The sequence below is a fragment of the Polyodon spathula genome, chromosome 4, assembly GCF_017654505.1.
Source record: "Polyodon spathula isolate WHYD16114869_AA chromosome 4, ASM1765450v1, whole genome shotgun sequence".
NCBI lineage: Eukaryota > Metazoa > Chordata > Actinopteri > Acipenseriformes > Polyodontidae > Polyodon > Polyodon spathula.
Window position 1 is genome coordinate 72,790,618 of NC_054537.1, and position 20,040 is coordinate 72,810,657.

At 37.8% G+C, this 20,040-nt stretch overlaps 1 protein-coding gene across 2 annotated transcripts in view; it reads right to left on the reverse strand.

Moving 5' to 3' along the window:
* The window catches only part of LOC121314829 (protein Jumonji-like), a 153,274-nt gene that overhangs the window by 30,131 nt on the left and 103,103 nt on the right, over positions 1–20,040 (reverse strand). The window contains exons 4-6 of one of the 2 annotated variants that reach the window (XM_041248535.1): positions 16,704–16,873; positions 6,773–6,916; positions 76–296 (exon numbers count right to left, since the gene is read on the reverse strand). In XM_041248535.1, the coding sequence (XP_041104469.1) occupies positions 76–296; positions 6,773–6,916; positions 16,704–16,873 (535 nt within the window). Of the gene's footprint in view, positions 1–75; positions 297–6,736; positions 6,917–16,703; positions 16,874–20,040 lie in introns of both variants that reach the window. The other variant, XM_041248534.1, reaches the window with a different exon arrangement.

Consider the following 20,040-nt stretch of genomic DNA (forward strand, 5'->3'; position numbering starts at 1 on the left):
ACGCAAAGCAATCCCCAAAACATATACCCCAACACTGCTCAAGCACCCTCATGTTCCAGTTTTCGGAGGCTTTACCTGCTTTCGGAGCTCCTGAGCTGATTTGCTGAGAGCATGGCTGTTAGCAGCTGAACCTTTTGCCGAGGTTCTCACATTGTTAGCAGCTGCTGCAGCAGAAGCTTGTTCTCTGCGACTCTCTGCCTTGTTCTCGCTTCTCTCCTTCCCTGGCGTGGCCTCCTTGCCTTTGTGTTTCGGAGTGGACTCTCTCTCCCGAGACGGTTTTCTGTGACCATTCAAAACTGCAGAGAGGGTAGGAGGGGAAGGGGGAGCATGAGGCAAATTAAGCACTTAACAGCAACTGGGATAAAGTGGTCTCTCCACCTAAACCCATTCAGACAATGCAGGGGTGGCAGGTCAGTAAATGGGATTGAGGAGAGTTATCTGCAGTAGCAAGGATCTGCTCTAACAGACAACGCTCTGGAAGCACAACTAGTGAACAGAAAACTACTTGAAACCAGCAAATAATGAATTGTATACATACAGCAGCTGTTGCTTTGCAGTGCTTTAAAGACTAGGGTTCAAATGTCATTTTAACTTCCACAGCCAATTAACTGGCTAATAACCAGGTTACTTTGCAAATACCAGGATGAGAATCTACCAGAATGCAGGATTTTTTTTTTTTTTTTTTTTTTGTAGCAATAGTTTACATTTTCCTTCACATTTTTTTTCTTTAACAGTTTCTTCATTTGATCAAATGTATTATTTTGTGCATTGCCACTGTTCTTGAAATTTAACAAAACTGCTCTGCAAGAGGACCTTTATTCATACTATAGGTCTAACTATGTTTCTTTTTTTAGTACAATTGAGTCCCATTTGATAATTCCACAATTAAAGGCACAACACAAAACCGCACTACAGCAGTGGAAAATAACGACTGATACCCGTTTGAACTTCACCTACTAAAATCTCAAAAAAATAGTCAGCAAGAGGCTTTAAATGGTTATTTACAAGATAAATTATGTGTTTGTGAAGCCTTTAAAATGTATCTATTACTGCGTTCAAACATGATACCAAAAAAAATGGGCTGAAACTAAAAAACCTAAAACTAGTACTTAAGAACCTCTGCTCTAGTACAGTAAAAAAAAAAAATAAAAAAAATAAAATACTGCCCTCTAATCACCTTGCAGGTTCCACTGGATTTGTTTCTTTAGAGGTGTATTTTTTCTAGATTGAGAACAAATGAAAATGCAGTAATTACAGTACTGACAACCTACTGCCATTGTCTATCCAAGGAACAAGACTCTTTCAATAAAATGCAAAAACTAAAGGCAAAACCTTAAGACACACAAGAGGAGATCTGTAACCGTACCTTTGCCTGTACTGTGGAACTACTCCATTAACACACATCTGCACACGAGTTGGATAATTAGGTCAAACCACAACAGCATGTCATGGGAATCTTTCCAAAACTCTCTCAGGCACCTTTGTTCCTTCTTGCTCATTAGAAAAGTAGTATTTAGACTGACAGCCCTCCAATTTAAGTATGGTGGGGGGGTACTTCAGGCTGTGTTTTGTTTTTTGTTTGCTTTGCTTTATTGAAGCATCTTCAGAAAAGCTACTCAGCTTTTCTGAACCGATATCAATTAGGGTTGCATTCTATACAAAGTTAAATGCCAAGAATAAAAAGGGGGACTAAAAGGACTTTTCAAGCACTGTAATAAGCAAAAGAAAACCATGTTGTTTTAACAGTAGGAGCTTGCAAACAAAGTTGATCAGCTGAGGAAACCCAGTTAGTTACCAGGTATAATTTAATCAAATGCAAACAGATTCTATTTAACTGCTTAATCTGATTTATGATTAGTTTTACTGACATTCCTCATTTGTTTATTTCTGACACCTCTGACAAGATGGAAGGTCTGGAACCAATGTTTGAAGTATGTTACAGTATTACAAAAATAATACGCATGTGGACTGAATGAAAGTACTTGTCAACATATAATGTAGGGTTTTAGCATTTCTGAGAGACTTGGCATGAGTGAGACCTCAGGGTTTACTTCATTTGGTCTGCCCCCTAAAAAGCCTCTTGGTAGAAGTAATGTATACATCCTTGTCACTGAGCTGAAGTAAATGTTCTCCGGAAGCCACAAAGCCTGTTTGATCAGTGTTGCTTAACCCATTACCGTAGTACCCACCCAAAACATTCATAGTTTTGGGTTTCCGCAGATAAATAACATGGATATATGATTTTTCATATTTTGTCAATAAAGGCTTTACATGAAACTGCATTGTCTACACTGCATATTCCAACAAGGGATTTACCAACCGTCAAAATCCCACCCTTGCAATGCGCTGCTTTGACAGTATTACTTACTGAGTCACCAAACCCTTTCTAAATCCCAGAGAATCTTCCTAGCCTACGCTGAGCAAGCATGTACTTATGTTTACTGTAAGCTGAATGAACTGGTTGCTGTCTGTGCATGTGTGTGTGTGTGCGCGCGTGCGTGCATGTGTGTGTGTGTATTAAAAAATGAAAATGTTTTCTTGTTGACATAAAATAAAATAGTGTTTTTGATACAGTAAGCTGGATTTACATTGTTTAATGAATGCAGTGCTGCTCTATCTCTGTCCGTTTGCCGTTTCTTCACACATCATTGTGATCTCAGGCTGTATACAAATTTGACAGCCGGGTCCTTCGCTTCTCATTGGTTAGTTTCCCTAGTTACGGCGCATGCAGCTGTAGGAGCGGATCAACATTACGAATCAGTGGAGCCAGATTCACATTCTCTTAGTAAAACACCCTTTGCATGATCCGGCTCCAGTGATCCGATCCTGTTTTTTTGAACTCAGTAGTACAACCGGCCCCTGGTGGCGCTGACTGTCAGCTAAGATCAGCCCCTCGAGCTGGCAGGTGTTGGTGTTCAATCTGCTTGCTAAATGAGAATTCAATTTTGATTTGTAGATATTCATGACGAAGAAAGTTTGCCGCTTTTCAGGACACACTATTTCAGCAGCTTCTAGCAGTATATCTTCAAAAACTCTCCATTAGAAAATAGTGTTGAAGAAACCTACTTTTGTTCTGAGTAATCACATAGCTTGCCTTAACAACAGCATCACATATGCTATAAGCATTAGTGAACATCGATTGCTGCTTTTTCAGTGACTGCTAATTCAGATGATTTATCTTCATGTAACCTTTTTTCCTGTATATTTTTCATATTTCTTGCCATGGTTTGCTTCATGGTGTCTTTTAATGTTATACTATTTCACAACAGACACATGCTGCTTACAAATTAAGCATACTGCCTTTCCATTCATGCCCTCAAAGAAATGCAAAATTCCCCATTCCTCTTGAAACACACAGCACTCTTGTTCCAACTTTCTCTTAACTGACCTGTTGTCACTACAGAACTTACGAATCAGAACTGAAACTTGTTCTGGTATCACTGGTGTCTTAACTCAAACCAGCTGACACACTGCCTTCTCTCCCTCGCGGTCGCCGACTGTCAGCAATCACAGAAACATGACAATTTGTGTTGCTCAGGCGAAGGAACTCACTGGAGGGGAAAGTAAATATGCTATGTATGATCATTTTTGTTAAATACAATAATTGAGGTTTTGGGTTCATCTTTGAATTTTTATAACTGTCACACAGTCCATGCCAAGCGCCAGGGTATCGGATCAGGCCTCCCAAACGAAACGAGTACGACACCCCTGATCTAGAAATTTATACTTGACCTTTGACCCATACTTGACTCCTGTGCACCCCGAGACCACTTTCAAATCACAAAATGTCTCGTTTTCAATCACTCAACAACACCCACAATTCGTGGTTTTTTTGGCACTTTTAACAAATCTGTCTCTGAAGATTTACCATCATCCTCCACCAACGGGAGCACCAAACAAGCAAGTGAGACAAATAATCTTCTACTCTGACAGCGACTAAGAAAACAGAAAGAAGCATACCCCATTGAAACACCTTTTCCTTAAAAATACGTCATTTTTTGCAGTTCATTATCTACCCAGTTTAATTCACCGTTCCTGCATTATCAAAAACTATACAGATATGCCAAGGGCTGGCTAAGTGTGAGATTTACAGCTCCAGAGAGTGAGATTCAAGGTCAAAGAGTGAGACTTTCCAGGTGAGGTGTTAGGTCATTGCTTAACACAGGGACTCTCACCCTACGGTCTTGTAATTTATGACGTCACATAAACCCTAGAGGGGATTAGTCAAATAAGGGGTAGGCCAAATATAATCTTCTAGATGAATGCCATTTTGACGTCACTACTGCGATATTATGCCATGTCACGTGACTGAAAATATAAAAATTGTGAGCAGTTAGATGTTAGTTGGCCTAGTATTGAAAGGGTGTAGTAACTAACATCAGGCACCCATCATCGTGTTCCTTTGAATGACAACTTACAATGCACTGCTCTACAGCAGGCCTGGTTGTTCAAGTCCTTTGAATTGCAATGCCCTGTCCAACACAAAAGACATCCACTGTAATAACAGTTTAAGCCTTTTAAGCAACAGAACAAAAAACGGTTTCCACAATGACAGAATTAAAATGCATATCCACAGGAGGTATGTTTATCAGAAAGCTTTTCCTTAATTGATTGGTTCTTTAACCCCATTAGACATTCGCAGTGTGCACAGTTTTCTAAGAGCTAAATCCAGAATGATTAATATAACAGCCCATCACAAACATGTCTTTTTAATATGCTCCCTGTTTATGTAGACAGTTCCCGTTCCAGTTAACGTTCCCACTAGCCACATCACCACAAGCGAAACTGTTTCCCTTGTGGCTCAACTCATTTTCACCAAGTTCGCCACGGTGGCGAAGGCTTTGAAAAATATACTTGTGTAAGACTGCCAGCACGACTACTTTCAATGTGTGCTGATAGATGAATCAATACAGACTGTTTAGTTTGATTTCATTTTGCCCAATGAAAGCCCTTTAGCTTGATCACACGTAACATGTGCATGCAATAAACATTGTGTTTGGCGGGAGGACAGCGGTTCTAATTAGAAAAACAGTCAGCAGACGGCGCTGCTTGTAAATTAAAAAAAAAAAAAAAAAAAAACGGAAAATATTCTTGACATGTTTTTAAAACAATTGTACAGAAAAATTATCGTAATAATGTACAAAAGATGTAGCCCAAGGAATACCTATCAGCAATTCACACAAAACTAAAACACTGTGATACTAGTCACAGGCAGGTGAAACAGTCATGGTTTCAAACTATATTTTGGAAATAGTAACAAAGTGGACTTGAAAGAACAACAATTTAATAAAAGAATAAATACACTTATTTTTTTTAAATGATTAATCTCACTATGATTTATTGAGCTTGTAATATCACTGTCAGTAGTCACAGGTGAAAAAACATGTTAAAAAAACTAAGTTTGTTAAAACACAGCAGTGGCTGTACAATCCTACTGATATTATTAATCACATTAGTACAATCTTGTGTAACTAGAGCTGCGGTTGGTAAGGGAGGCATTAATATTAACGTACACTAATAGCACTGTCTACTGGCACAATTTCGCTTTACCATTCCGCTGTAGAAAGAAAACCGCGTCAGTCAAAATAATGTAAAGGATTATGCAGTACATGAATATCAATGCAAACCTTTTCAGAATCATTTGTAATGATGATGTTTTTTCATGTGGGACTAAGTTTGGCATTTACTAAATGGGAATCAAAGTTATAATGCACTTTAAATATACTGTTTATGTGTATTATAAACGATAGGGTCTGGCATTTAAAAATCTACGTGTTTTCAAAATGAAATTATATATATATTTTCCTTGCTGAAACAGTATGTTTATAGTATTGTTAAGTGGCTTAAATTTTTTCAGTTACAAAAAAATGTTAAAATTACTTTAGTCACAGTGGCTAAAGTTGTAGAGGGAACTTAGGCATTAACTAACAGAAGGGTGACCAAGCACCGCATCTGGTACACTTTCCAATAGAGGAATGAGTGCCTGACAACCACCAATAAAACAGAACAAAAGTATTTTTTTTTTTTTACAGTTGAGAGTCGCTTCTTCAAGTTCAACACGCCAAACAAGCCTCACACTTGCCAAGTGTTTCTGGAATGGGCATTTTATAATTTAACAACTCTCATCAGACATTACTTAATTTGACATAGCCAACATTACGTCATTGCAAATTGATTCCCAGCAAACATTTTACAGACTGACAGGCAGGCAAGCAGACAGACAGGCCCCTCTTTACTACTGTCCTGTACATCCCCAGATTTGGACACACACATGCAGAAACCTCCTCCCCATGATCAGGGATATGCTTCCTCTGTGGTGAATATTCCAACTGTTTAATAGCGAGGGAGGAAAGAGGGAGTGTTGACATTTAAAAAAAAAAAAAAAGGTAACTGGAGACACTTTCCCAGACATTAAGAGCTTTTGATGTAACCACATGATAAGCCACATGCTCTGCAAATATATCCATTAATAATCCTGACAGATTCTTTAAGCAGAAGCTCATTTTTTGTCTTTTTTTCTTTAAAACAAAAAAGGAGGATAAAAATGGAAGCACATAATAAACCACAGCTAAGAACTAAACCAACTAGAATCGTACTAACTAGTCAAGCTACACAAGTGGTTTTTTTTTTAGAATTAACCTTTTGCTGAAAGTCCAAAACTTATGTCTCAGTCACTTGGGCTACTAATACTGTGATTCCTCATCACAGGTGCATGTTTGTATAGAGGGATACATACCACAGCCATTTACAGTGTGTTTGCCGTGCAGCTTGCCTTTTCTGGGTGTGGAATTGCAGGACGTTGAAGCGATGCAAGCAGCTGGCTTCACATCCATACTTTCCTCATCTTCATCCTCCAAATCCTCTTCGTCTTGAGAGCTTCCGAAATACGCCATGTTGCTGGGCAACGCAGCAGAGTCTGTGGGGGTAGGGAGAAAGGAAAGGGACGCTTGCAGTAACTGACACCACCACTGCTACTCATTGCTGACATTTATCCACACCCTCCCTCGCCCCCAAGACCTGGAATTGAAATATTTTTGAACAACAAAGTAATCTTGTATAACTTAGCAGCCAAAATCAGTCTAAACATACTTCAGTATTAGAAATACAAAGAAGTTCTGACTGTGTATTGAAGACTACATTTAATTGCATACTTTATATTTGCACATACCCGATTAAATTACTGATTTAAATATACAATTCTTGTGAAAGTTTGCTCGGTAACAGTTGACTCCGAATCCCTTTATTAGCATTACATTTAACTGTATGGGGATGAAGAACATAATTCCAAAAGGAAGAACAACATTTCATTCTACAGTAGCAAAGCGTAGATGAATATCTTATTTCTAAAGCGCATTGCGCCCACTATCAGGTAATTCATACAGAACAGCAACGCAGCCTTCACCTCGAAGACATTACATTGAGTACTGCACGTCTCCATAGACTGTATAGATCTGGAAATGACTTCCAAGAGCTTTTAAGATGGGTTGGCTTTAAAGTGCTCTGATACAATGTAGTTGCTTTACTTAATACAACCTTGTATCAAAAATACCTAGAAACTGGCTTAAAATATTTTCAATTCGGGGAGAAAAAAAAAAAAAAAAAACAACAAACTGCAAATCTAAAAACACATTTTTACATACAAGTTAAACATCTGTAGCCAAAAGTTTTAGGATTGAGACAATAAAAGAAAAAAAAAAAACACACACTATAAGAAAATAATTGTGAACTTATTTAACACGTGATCAGAGAAACAACAAAATGGTATCGCAAAAGTCTACTGGAAGCCATAACAGTAGTACAGTATTTCATGTTAGATTTTTGCAGTTTTTGGTTAAGTATTTGGGAAGTTAATGTAACATTATTCAGCAGGTTTCATTCAACTTTACGAAGATAAATTTGTTGATTGTATAGGGTGATGCAAAAGGTTTGGCCACAGCTCTACATGGTGTGTCTAAAGTAATGGTTGGAATATTGTATTTTTTTGTTAAAAAGACATAACTAAAGAAACTCTTAGTAAGTTTTCATCTTAAATGTAAATTATATATTTGTATATATGTATGTATGTATGTGTGTGTATATGATATATATATATATATATATATATATATATATATATATATATATATATATATATATATATATTATATTAATGTTTTAAAGATGGTAAAGTTGTACAACCAAATGATGTAGAGATAGATCGTCGATACGTCTTAACGTAGTTTAATTAATTGATTGGAATAACTAACCTTCAGAGTGCCAGGTACAGTAGCCTGTAATTAAATATACAGTAGAGCCAGAATTACTGTCATGATAATCACTGCAGAGCTTAAGCGGGTTATTATTGTTTGATTTAAAGAGGGCATTCATATTTAATTGAAGTTTAAAACAGCTTCTTCATGTACTGTACATATACCCCAAACGAGCCAGCGACAACTCCTGTCACACAAACCAATGTAAAGCACAGCAAGGGAGTGCCAACTTTCATTAACATTCAAAGGCATATTTCAGAGTGTCACACTAATTCTCATCAGTCTTTGTATATATTTATAATGGAGGTTGGGATTTTTATTATTTAAAAATAATCATGCATTAAGGGAAAGCTTCAAACATGGATGTATGGATTTAGAAATTCCAACATCCACTTAATCCAGGGACTGAGGATATTATTTCAGATTACTTACATGCAGATAAACCTTACATCACTGGAAGCCAAGACTGACACTAAGTCCCATATCTTAATTCTATTATTATTTTTTATCCAAGGCCACTTACAGATGTTACAAAGCAGTACAGAATTACAATGCAAGATTAATATTTAAATACAGCATTATCCTACATCCCACAATGTAACCTTTACAGAAAGGAAATATAGCACAATGTCACAAAGAAATACTGCCCTGCTGGAACGGCCTACACACGTTGGACAGAAAACACAACAGCCAACAACAACATGGCTGTTTCTCATGTAACAGTTTGCAAAAAGCAAAAAGGAATCCCTGACACATGCATTCTGTATTCTAACATCTCAGTTTCCCTATTGCAAGACTGACTTGGATAGAGGCAGCTTGGTTCACACATTTGGCACAGGTGCACAAAGACAGGCCATGCTCTTTACCTTTTGCAGAAAGACTGGCCAATGTAAAAGTGTACTACATTCTTTCGATTAGGGTTAAACTGATTTAAAACTTAAGTTCAGTATTCGAATTCTCTCAGAATTCAGTCAAATACTACTGTGTGAAAGGTTTTCCTTTCTTTAAAAAATGTCAAGGCTGAAAAGTTACAACTGCCTAGCAGTCAAGTCCTACAAATGTTTAAAACCCAAAATAAAGGACCCCATTATTGCAGAATTGTTTATTGCAGGCCCCAGGAGAACGTATGCAAGAAATAAAGGCTCCCTGGTCCGCAGCATCCCATAACCTGCATTCCTTTCACCAGGAATATTGAAGGGAATTTATGAGACCGAAACAGGCTGATTTGCAGCTAGCATAAAGAACAGGGTCAGGCTCAGCAAAGCAAGGACTGTAATGCTTCAAGAGCTACCAATTATAACAACTTAAATGTCGGTTAACACAGACTTTTTTTTTCTGCTTGTTAGCAGTGCTGGATTCGCAGTGCTGAAAATTTAAAAGATACTATACTTGATAAACGGTGCATTACAGCTGTATCCAGTGGATGCTCCTTAGAGAAGGCAAGGAAGGCAGAGCCTCCTCAACAAATAATAAATCACCAAAAAAAAAAATTCTTAACTATTATTTCGGTCTTTGAGTAAATTATTTTGAGCAAAATGGAAAATATATAAACAATCAAAGAGCGAAACACAAGAGACTGCTGGATGTGTTATGGTATTGTATACAAGAAGTATAGCATTTGAATGAGACGTACAGTAACATAACCCTTATTAAAAGGACATGACTGCCTGGTAGTTGACAGTTGGAAGCTAACACTTTAGAAATGACTAGGAAGTTTATTTCAGTTTCAGCAAATTATTCTACCCAAACATCCCATCAGCAAAACCAACCCCGAGGTAAAACCCATTAAATGGAGCTCCCCAAATGTTATAGCGGATGAAGGTTTAGGCACAGCGTAAGGAAGGGAGTTCCAGTTACTGCAGATATACATTTTGGAACACTGGTTTAACAGTACTGAACTGACGGTACTTAAGGACAGCTAATAAATACCTTCCTCTAATCTCTATAGAAGTCTATGGAAGATGCCTTTTAATGACATCAAAACAAACATGAGGGAAGGCAATATATATGTTTTGGTCAGTTCTTATTTTTTTTTTATCATTTGGAAAGGCTTCATGTGAATGAAAATCAATCTCTCTCTCTTCACACACACACACGCACAGTTGTAACTGGGCAGGGATAGTCAACTGGGGAACACAGAGAAGGAATTGTATGAGACATATGCCAGTAAATTTTATTTTCCAAATACCATGACTCCAAGCAACCAGTTAAAATCTGAACTATCACAGAACCAATACAAGTGTAGTTATTTTATAACCAAATCACCTGAAAAAGTACGCTGAAGAGCACTTCATTCAAGGTACAGTAGAAGTACAGCATTTTAAACAAGCACATCATGAGACAACTGCATTAAATTAAACCGCAATACAGCGCCTCGGTTCTCATTACTAGCGTTCACTCAATACATCTTGGTGTCAAAGCTGGAATAATCTGAAGGGTTTCTATTCTGGGAGAAGATAAAAGCCCTATCATTCTTTAAAAATAGGCCACATGACAGAAACGGACACCCACACAGAAAAACTGTAGCACTCTTAATTGATTTTTTTTCCTACCATCCAACAAAATATTACTTGAGAAATAAAAGAAAGAAGACCCTTTGAAACATGAAAAGAGCTATAAATAACACTGCCCTCCATCTTCGACTGCCTGGGACAGTCAGTCCCCTTATAACTGAGCCGGTGTTAGCTCTTTGACTTTCACCACTCGGCTATGAACAAAATACTTCCAGAAGACAGTGCATTCACATAAAACCTTTCCAAATGATACAAAAAACCCTGACCAAAACCCATGTATGAAAATTCCAATAAGGCAACATGAGGTCAGGAGAAAATGTGTCTGTACTCCACTGGGGAACATTATAAATGTTATGCCGGTTTTGAGAATAGGAGAGAGCATAGACCAGGATGCAAGGTCAACATTCTTAAGTGTGCATAACCAGAATAACGAGGGGATGATGGGGATAATACAAATTACGTACTGTGCACCAACAGCTGTATATTTGTCATGGCTGGGATGAGCATGGATTTTTTATGTTGGTTGAAATAGTGATTACCTAGTAGTGCCGCACAGATTATTCAAATTCATCGATTAAATCACAAATTCGATTAATATTTTTATTGTTTCATCACCCCCCTTCCTCGTCTCCTGTCACAGATAGAGCCTATTTAGCCCTGTTCACAAAGCCACGGTGTAGGTGTTTCTTGAACAAACAGTGAGCATGCAGAAGTAAGCAGTGCTGTGAGCCCCTCCCCGACAAGGCAGTCTTTAAGCCAGAGAGTAAAATGTGAAGAAGCCGATTACAGAATCGTCTTGATATTCCCAGAGCTAAAAGATCCAGAAAAACAAAAAATACAAAAGATAGTGACTGAAGAGACACTAGGATTAGTATTTGTTTATTTAAGGCAAATGCTTCCTGTAAATTATAGTATAAAACGCACATACAGACTATCAACTCGAGCTAGACTCCCCACGTATTTCTTTTTTTGTTTCATGTGCCCACTTTCTCTCCTTCTTTTTACACTAGGATCAAAATCTCTTCCTCCCGCATCGGGTTTTTTTCCTCCCCCACACTTTGTCAAAATAAAACATTTTAAAATTTATGTTCATCTGGTCATTTATTATTATTAAAAAAAAAAAAATTAAAAAAAAAATTGAATCTGCATCACTAAGTAAGATAGTAAATGGCCAGATGAAAGAAAAAGTCAATTTTAAGCCCTGCGTGCAATTAACAAATGTTGTGTCATTTCAGCTAACATTGTGTAAGTTAAAAGGCCTAATATAACAAAAATGAGAAAATCTAAAATACATTTCTTACTTATCAGGCTCCCCACTTAACGTCTCTAACGCTTGTAGTGACAAGTGATTTATATTTTTGCAACAAAGCCCCTTCGTTAAAAATTATAATAATGTAAGGATAATATTGTGTATATATTTTTTTCTGTTTCATTCTAGTTATTCTTTTAACTCTACCACTGAATGCTAAACACTAAATACAGTAGTGTCCACTTACAGGAGCACTTCCTAAGAGAACACTTCGCCTACGGGAACACCCTTGTGGTGAAACGGATTTTCCCATTGTAAATGCTCCGGCTAAAGGAACAGGAACTTCGCTTAAAAGAACACCTTCTTGGCACCGACAGCGATTCGGGCACTTGTCATCGCGAGAGTGTCTTGAGGGACACGGATTGGTTTATTAAATCTTTCCAGAACCGCTGTCATATCATTGAATTGTTTCGTATTCTGATTTCCACAAGTGCACCTCATCGCTATAAAATAGCATGTATACAAAATGTGTTGTTGTTTCTCTTGCTACACAAAGACGGAAATTGTTCGAGCTCTTGAAAAAAACCTAAATCAAAACACAATCAGAAAGCAATTTGGGGTTTCCCATTGTGGCGAGTTGCTTCACTATTCTGTTAAATAATGTGCATGTCTTGTATATTGCTGCTGCACTTTGTAACTTGTGTAGGGGTGCTGTGTTAATTTAGTGTGACAGTTAGTTTAATAACCCTAAAATAACCCTAAGTAAGAGCCCATTATTTTTGCCTCTGCCATCGTCACAGGCCAAACAACCCGCCAACTAATTTTGTAGCTTTTAAAGCTTTTTGACCGTGTTGTTTTGCTTTAGTTTTATTAACGTTAGTTTGTCCGTTACTTTATTCTTACAGTTTATTCACATACACTTGCCTATTGTTTTGCTTTTACTTATTCTGTTCATTTCATATGCTGATGCACATGCGTCATGACAAGCAATACATATGTATTTATTTATTGATTGATTCATATTGCGTCTGGTGGCTAACTCCATCTTAGAGAACACTTCGGCTATAAGAACACTTCACTTGCTTCCCGAGGGGTGTTCTCTTAGCTGGAGACTACTGTATTAATTCAAATATTATTTAGTGTTTAACATTCACCGTTCAGTGGTAGTTAAAAGAAAGATAACTAGAACAAAGCAGGCAGTGATAGACAAAATGTTTTATTTTGAAGACAGCAGCAGTGAAGAGACTGATGGAGAGCAAAATGTCATGTGTGCAGGAACTGATGCATTATCTTTCAGAAAAGTCTAGCAGCAGAGACAATGGCTCTAACATGGTGGAAAGCAAATCAGAAAAGACTCCCTTACCTGTCAAAATTGGCAGGAACTTATCTTGCAATATCAGCAACACCCACTCCCTCTGAGCCTTTGTTTTCAATAGCAGGCTCTGTAGTCTCAAGCCTAACCCCAGAACATGTTGATATGCTGGTGTTCTTGCACTCAAATACTGTGGACTAGCAATAATGCAACTTTGTACTGCCAAGTGACTGACTTGAAGAGACCACATATAATTCATGTATCTAGTTTCCTCACCAAATTATTATTTAAAAGCGGCTATCAATTTTAAAACAAAACAAGTTTTGTTTGAAAGTACATCTTGCTGCGGAAACAGAAAAGACCATTTTTGTTTTGTTTTACAAGTAAAGAAAAGGACTTTTTGATGTTGGAAAAAAAAAATGATCAAAACCTAATAATTTTTGTCTTGTGAAGTGCGCAACTAAAAATAAATAGTTTCTGCTTGTAAAATGATAAAGTTAATTTGTGGTATGTTTAATAGTCTCAATACATTAGTTAGCTTCCATCATTTGACCTTGGTAGTTTTGTTGTTTTTTTTCCAGAAGGACACCACGTGGAGTATTCTTTATTTAATACTTTACTTTAGATACTTTAGAAATTGTAGTATTTTTTTTGTTGCTGAAATAGAAAAGCAATCACAATCATCTCGAGGCACATACTGGATACATAAAAATCTGCTGAAGTGGTTCAACTTCAAGCTATGAATGCTAGCTATGAATATCTACACTGTACTCACGTCTATGGATACTACTACTGCCTGACCACTGTCTGTCACTTAAGGATGCGACCTTTCAATTGTTAGAACCACCTGCTATACACATACTTACACAGAGGGAATAAATTACCAGAGATTACCAGAAATGTATTTGACGATTTTTTACACTTAATACACTATCCTATACTATACAGTAAGGGGAGCCAACACAGAAGTGAAGTTTCACTCTTATGGAATTTTGAAATGAGGAAACCATAGACCTTTTATTTTAACAGACACAAATGTATTTTCAGAGGGTAAAATGCAACATTACCTTGCAGTCATGAGCAATCTTGTTAAATACTGCCCAATTTTTAATGGTGATTGGGCAGGCATTAAAAAAAGAGCCTTTCATTTTAACTGCAATGTTACTTTGAAATACTGTACAACAACACGTGCTAGAGGCATTTTTTTTTTTTTTTTTTAGCAGTTGCCTCCAACGATGGTTCCAGCTGGATTTATAGCTGTAATTATAAAGTATCTGACCGAGGTACAAAATATTTCAAATATCACTGTATCTCTCCACCCACCCCAAAAACAGAAAAGAGATGCAATTATCTTTACAACATTGAAACAATTCTGATTTGTACTGCCGATCAATAGTGTCCTTCGATCCCACGGGCCAATCAGCTTCTTTTTACACCCAGGAACTCGAGAGCGGATGTCTGCAGGCTGTCGGCCTCTGGAGGACAAAGACAAGCCCAGCAAATCTCTGCACCCAACCTCACTCAGCACCTGGCCTGTAGGGGTTGCTGCAGAGCGGTGAAGAGAAACAGTATAAGCCGATCGCACCTCCACAACCCCAGGAGTGCCAATGCCAATGCGGCGCCCCCACGGAATCCCCAACGAAGACAGACTGCCTCGCACAACCAGGATTCGAACTTGCAACGTCTGGTTGTATGACTCACCCTGCACGCCGTGCGGCAGTGCTTTTACAAGGTGAGCCATTCGGGGACTCCCTAAAACGGCTTTAATAGATTTTCTAGCTGGTATTCTTTTTCAATACTATCAAATCTCTGGATGCCTGGCCTTGAATACTGTTGCAGCTTGGATTCTGAAGAGGAGGAGGCATGAAATGTAAATAGACTTCATATGAACCAAGCTGCCAATAAAGGCTATAAAAAGGGTCAATCTCAGTTAAGGAATCATGAAAATGTTCATTTAAATCAAAACTATTTTTTTAGTTTTTGTATATGCTGTCATTTCTGGGTTTACTTTAGCAAACCACAATGAAAACATAGGAAGAACTGGTTTGTTTGCAAACTACTTTACAGTATATTTTGTTTCGAGCTAGGTCAGGTGGAAACTGTTCAGCTGGCACTCGTCATGTAGGTTTATCTGGTTTTGGAGTATGGGAATTAAAATGCACTTCTACTGCCTCCCAGATCTGGGGGTGTTGAAGCAGCACTGGAATGCTGTCTCAGCTAGAAAGGAGGACTGGGAAAGGATGAACTCTGCTGCCTTGCTCTCCTTGAGGAATTGCAGCTGATCATGGTGTCTCAGAAGGGCTGAGCATTTAGTCCATTCTGCATTCAGCTGCTGTACAGTAGGAACTGACCAAATCACTTCCTGAACACAGGGGATACAAAACTTTAGTGGCATTAGACACCCTTGCCTAGGACTGAACCCCCTCCCTCACCACCTAATCAATCCATAGAAAAGTAAAAAGTTTTTCCTGAAGAATATCCCCTTGTGGAAATAAAGATTACAAATCCGACAGCATCTTTATATATGTATATAAATTGGTCCTTCAGTCTACTTTTTCAAAGGTTATTTGAGAGAATATTTATGTGTACTGCGGCCCCCTCTGAAGCCATTTTACACAGCCCCTAGGTTTAAGCACCGTTGCCCTAACAGCTACTATTAGAGCTGAAGAAGCTTTCCTTTTACATGTTTTAAAATAAAGGCAAGGACCAGCTTCAGATACCTTAATCAGCTCTGCCTAGTTTTAGAAATCACTCAGTGTAGTTACCGGTTAATTAATTAATTAATCAATCGATCAATCAATCTTGCTGGTCAGCTACAGGATAACTGACAGTTTAATGTTAACTTTACTGAATACAACAGACTAGACTAGTTAAGCGGTCTCATTCTTGGGTGGTGTCATTTTGTATGACTTACTTTCAGTGAGGGCAAGCTTGCCAGACTCTGACTAGAACAAATTTTAGCACCACCAAATGTTAACTAAACTAAGCCAGACTAAGCGGGCTCTATGAAACAGATGTGAAACTGCCGTATAACTTTAGTTGGTTTATCTTTTTGCTACTTAGTGTTGCAAGACCTAACTACAGTACAGGGGCACCTGCAGGCTACGGATATGATACTGTACTTTGAGACACATCCTTTTTCCAGTAATATCCCAGAAAGAGATTTTTAACATTCACAATGACACTTCAAAATAACATTGACATGTAAAGACCCATACCATCTGCAGCAGCATTTTCAATAGTGCCTGCTTTTGCAAAAAAACACATTAATGCTCTCATTTTTGGTCAGCTGCTGTGACACAGTACAGTACACATTTTACAATGAAGAACAGCGTATTGATGAATGGACAACAAGCATCAGAATAAATCTCTTACTGTACCTCGGAGGCAGAGGAAGGTCAGGAAATCCTCTGTTTTGGGCTTCCGTTTGGAGAGGTCTGTGATCTGGGAGACTGGAGTTGGTAAAGCAGGCTCCACCACCTTTATGGGAGTTGTGCTGGGGGAGTTGGGCTGTGACTGAGCGAATTTCCTTTGTGCTTGTAGTCTTGGCCTACAGAGATAAAAAAGTAAACAAATACCGTTTAACTTGAGAATACAGCGTAGACAGAGTTCAGAGCTACTGTACGGTCCACTCTTGTTTAAACAAATGAAAAAGAAACCACTTCCTCCCTTTCGTAAAATGCCCAAAGTTAGTGTCTTTAGGTAGTGCATTAGAAGCATCGGAAGAATCAATTTTAAATGTGTGTATGCCATACCCACTGCCTGTCTTCTCCATTACATCATATAAAAGTGTCTGCCCTACTTTCAAAACAAAGGCAAAATATTTTGTATTGCTGTATAGACACACACAAGCTTATCCACTTCAAAGCAATGGACAGACACAACTAAAAACTGGTCTACTGTAAAACATACCTCTGACCTGTGGTCTGTTCATTCGCTTGCTGCATTCCTGCTCAGCTACTTCTCTCGTGTTCTAAGAATGCTATCAATGGGTCGTAACTACGTGTTCACAGCCAGTCTGATATGCTGCAATACATTTGCAGCAGAGGACCTCAGCAAGGTGTTGAGCAGCCAGATTCTTACAACCAGCAGCAAGCCGTCATACTTCAATGTTATCACTAGCTCCATTTAAGGAAATGCAGCATGCTGAACTAATTGGCTTATACAACAATATACATGACAAAAGGAAGGTGTAAAAGGTGTAATGCCCTACAGTTTAAGACTTTAAATATATCACTGTTACTCATGTTCCTGTTAAATATGGTAAATCTGTCTGTGCTGCTTAAGCTGTTGCTGTTTAGGCCTAGTACCTCCCACTTCTGTAAGTAGTACAGTAGAAGGACATGACATTTGCCTCAAGTAATTTCCCAAACTGGTTTCAAGTTAAGTTGCAGGAATTTGTGTTTACAGCTAAAATCACTGTCAGTTAATGATGTGCTTAGAAGACAAACTCCGGAGCAAACAGACACCAATGAATTATATTTTACTGTACAACTGAATGGATTTGTGGGATACTGTAGTTTAAGGTGTTGCTGTACAATTTGTAGCACTGACATTTGCTATGACAACTTGACTTGTTTGATATGTGCACAGTAAAAGCTACTGTATCTAGTAAATACATACTGCATCTACCAAAGACCTACAGTTGCCTATTACAGTATCTTATTAACTTTAAAACAGTACTATACACTTAAGGCAATCCATTTGCACAGATATTTATTCCTGTGGCTTGGTCCTTGGCAACTGTCAAGCTTGGATTAAATAACGCAACATATGAGGGAAATTACCTGGATTTGCACTGTATTTCTGTGCAATCAGAGTTGTTTAGTGCAAAAAAAAAAAAAAAATAAAAAAAAAAAAATTTTTTTTTTTTTTTTTAAAAATCACCCTAAACTCAGGCCTCCCTTATCCAATCATATGGTAAGCCCTCAAATGTCCTCAGCAAGACCCCAAAGTCAACAGCTGCCTTTTGCATTGCCTCCCAAATTTTTTTTATTTAAAATATTATAGTATGTATTTATTTTTAATCACAGTTCTATATGATACTTGCATTTTTCCCCAGACAATTGTGTGTGTGTGTTTTTGTTTTTTTTTGTTTTTTTTTTTTTTTTTTTGGCTTAACAGAATTAACAATTTAATTTGCCAGGACACTACACACAGAATAACACAGGGCTATAAAAACTTGCAAGGAGCACGCCTCGGGTTTATAGATCCTGGCTAGACACTAGAAAATGACACTACTGCTTTTATTGGGCATTCTCTTGTGGACATTTTCAGAACTAAATTCCACTAAAAGAGTTCTGAAATAATTTGGAATGGTAAGTGGTATAAAACGACAGTTAAATGTGGCAAGGTAACAAACCCCCTCCAAGAAGTACTGTAGCCTACAGTATGTAATAGTATCTAAGCATTTTAATACCTTCTTAAAAGGGTTAAATATCACCTTGTAGTATTTACAAGAAACACAATACTTTAGCTATATAATACTGTACATTTCACAATATAATTTTCCTGATGCTCTGTTACCTTTATTAGTAAATCAGCCCAGGAGTGAAACAAAAAACACATCTGTTTCCTCCTGAGCATTCTGCAGAAAGGATGTGTCTTACAAATGTTATTTACACAGTCCAGTTAATCTCTGCTGGTTTTTTGTTCCCACACTAGCCTTTCATTTCAATCAGAAGACTGCTAGTGGATTTCATTTAAGGTGACCAAAATGAAAGACTTTGTTTGAATAAACCTTTCAAAATGTCAAAAAGATGTATTTCAGGCGACAAATCACTTTTATCATGCTGCATGTTAGTATTACAAATACTGTTGTCTCTTTCAAGCTCTAAAGACATTTCAATGAAAGCAAATGCTCAGGAAAACTGGGAATAGAAACAACTAGTATTTTTCAAGTGCAGACTGTTTTTGCAATACCTCAAAACTGGTACCCAAATATCAGTTTTATTGTAAGGCAAGCAAGAAGTACAGTACCTCCTCTAATACCATTGTAAGCGTTTTAACAAGATCCTTGGGATTTATTTAGCACACTCAAGAGGCCCAGTACAATGGAAACTTCATTTAAAAAAAAAAAAAGAAAAATATTTCATACAAATGTGTTCCTGCTGGTGCCCAAAGCACAGTTTAAGTGTGACAATGAAAGAAGCATTAGAACTATACACTACTGTAGCTAAACAGCCTGCAACTAATTAAAACTAGATCTATTTTCAGCACAGCACTTAACAAAAAAACAGGCAGTTTTTATATCAAAAGGTTGATGGGTATTCAATTTATTTTGAGGACAACCTTCGTTTCAGCATCTGTATTTCCTGTGAAGATCATGAGCTTCGTTACATGTGCACTGCCCTTCCTGTGAACACAATGATCCAGCGGATGACTGCTCTTGTACAGCCTACTACAGTGCACAGAGGCCTTGCTGTGTCATGATCAAGAGGACATAAATGGAACCACCACCCAGACCTCAGAGGCCTGCTTCCTTCCTGAGTGAAAAACCAAAACAAAGAATGTCAAAACTTCTGAAGCTTAGTTAATGATGACATTTAAACCCAGAATATTGTGAAAAGCCATCTTCTTTCAACAGTGCCTACCAGAGTTGTAACCAAGTCATTTTTGTCAAGTTCCAACAGCCAAGTCTCAAGTCACAACGGTCAAGTCTCAAGTCACAACGGTCAAGTCTGGTAATAGCCACCCCTAATGAACTTATGATGATGA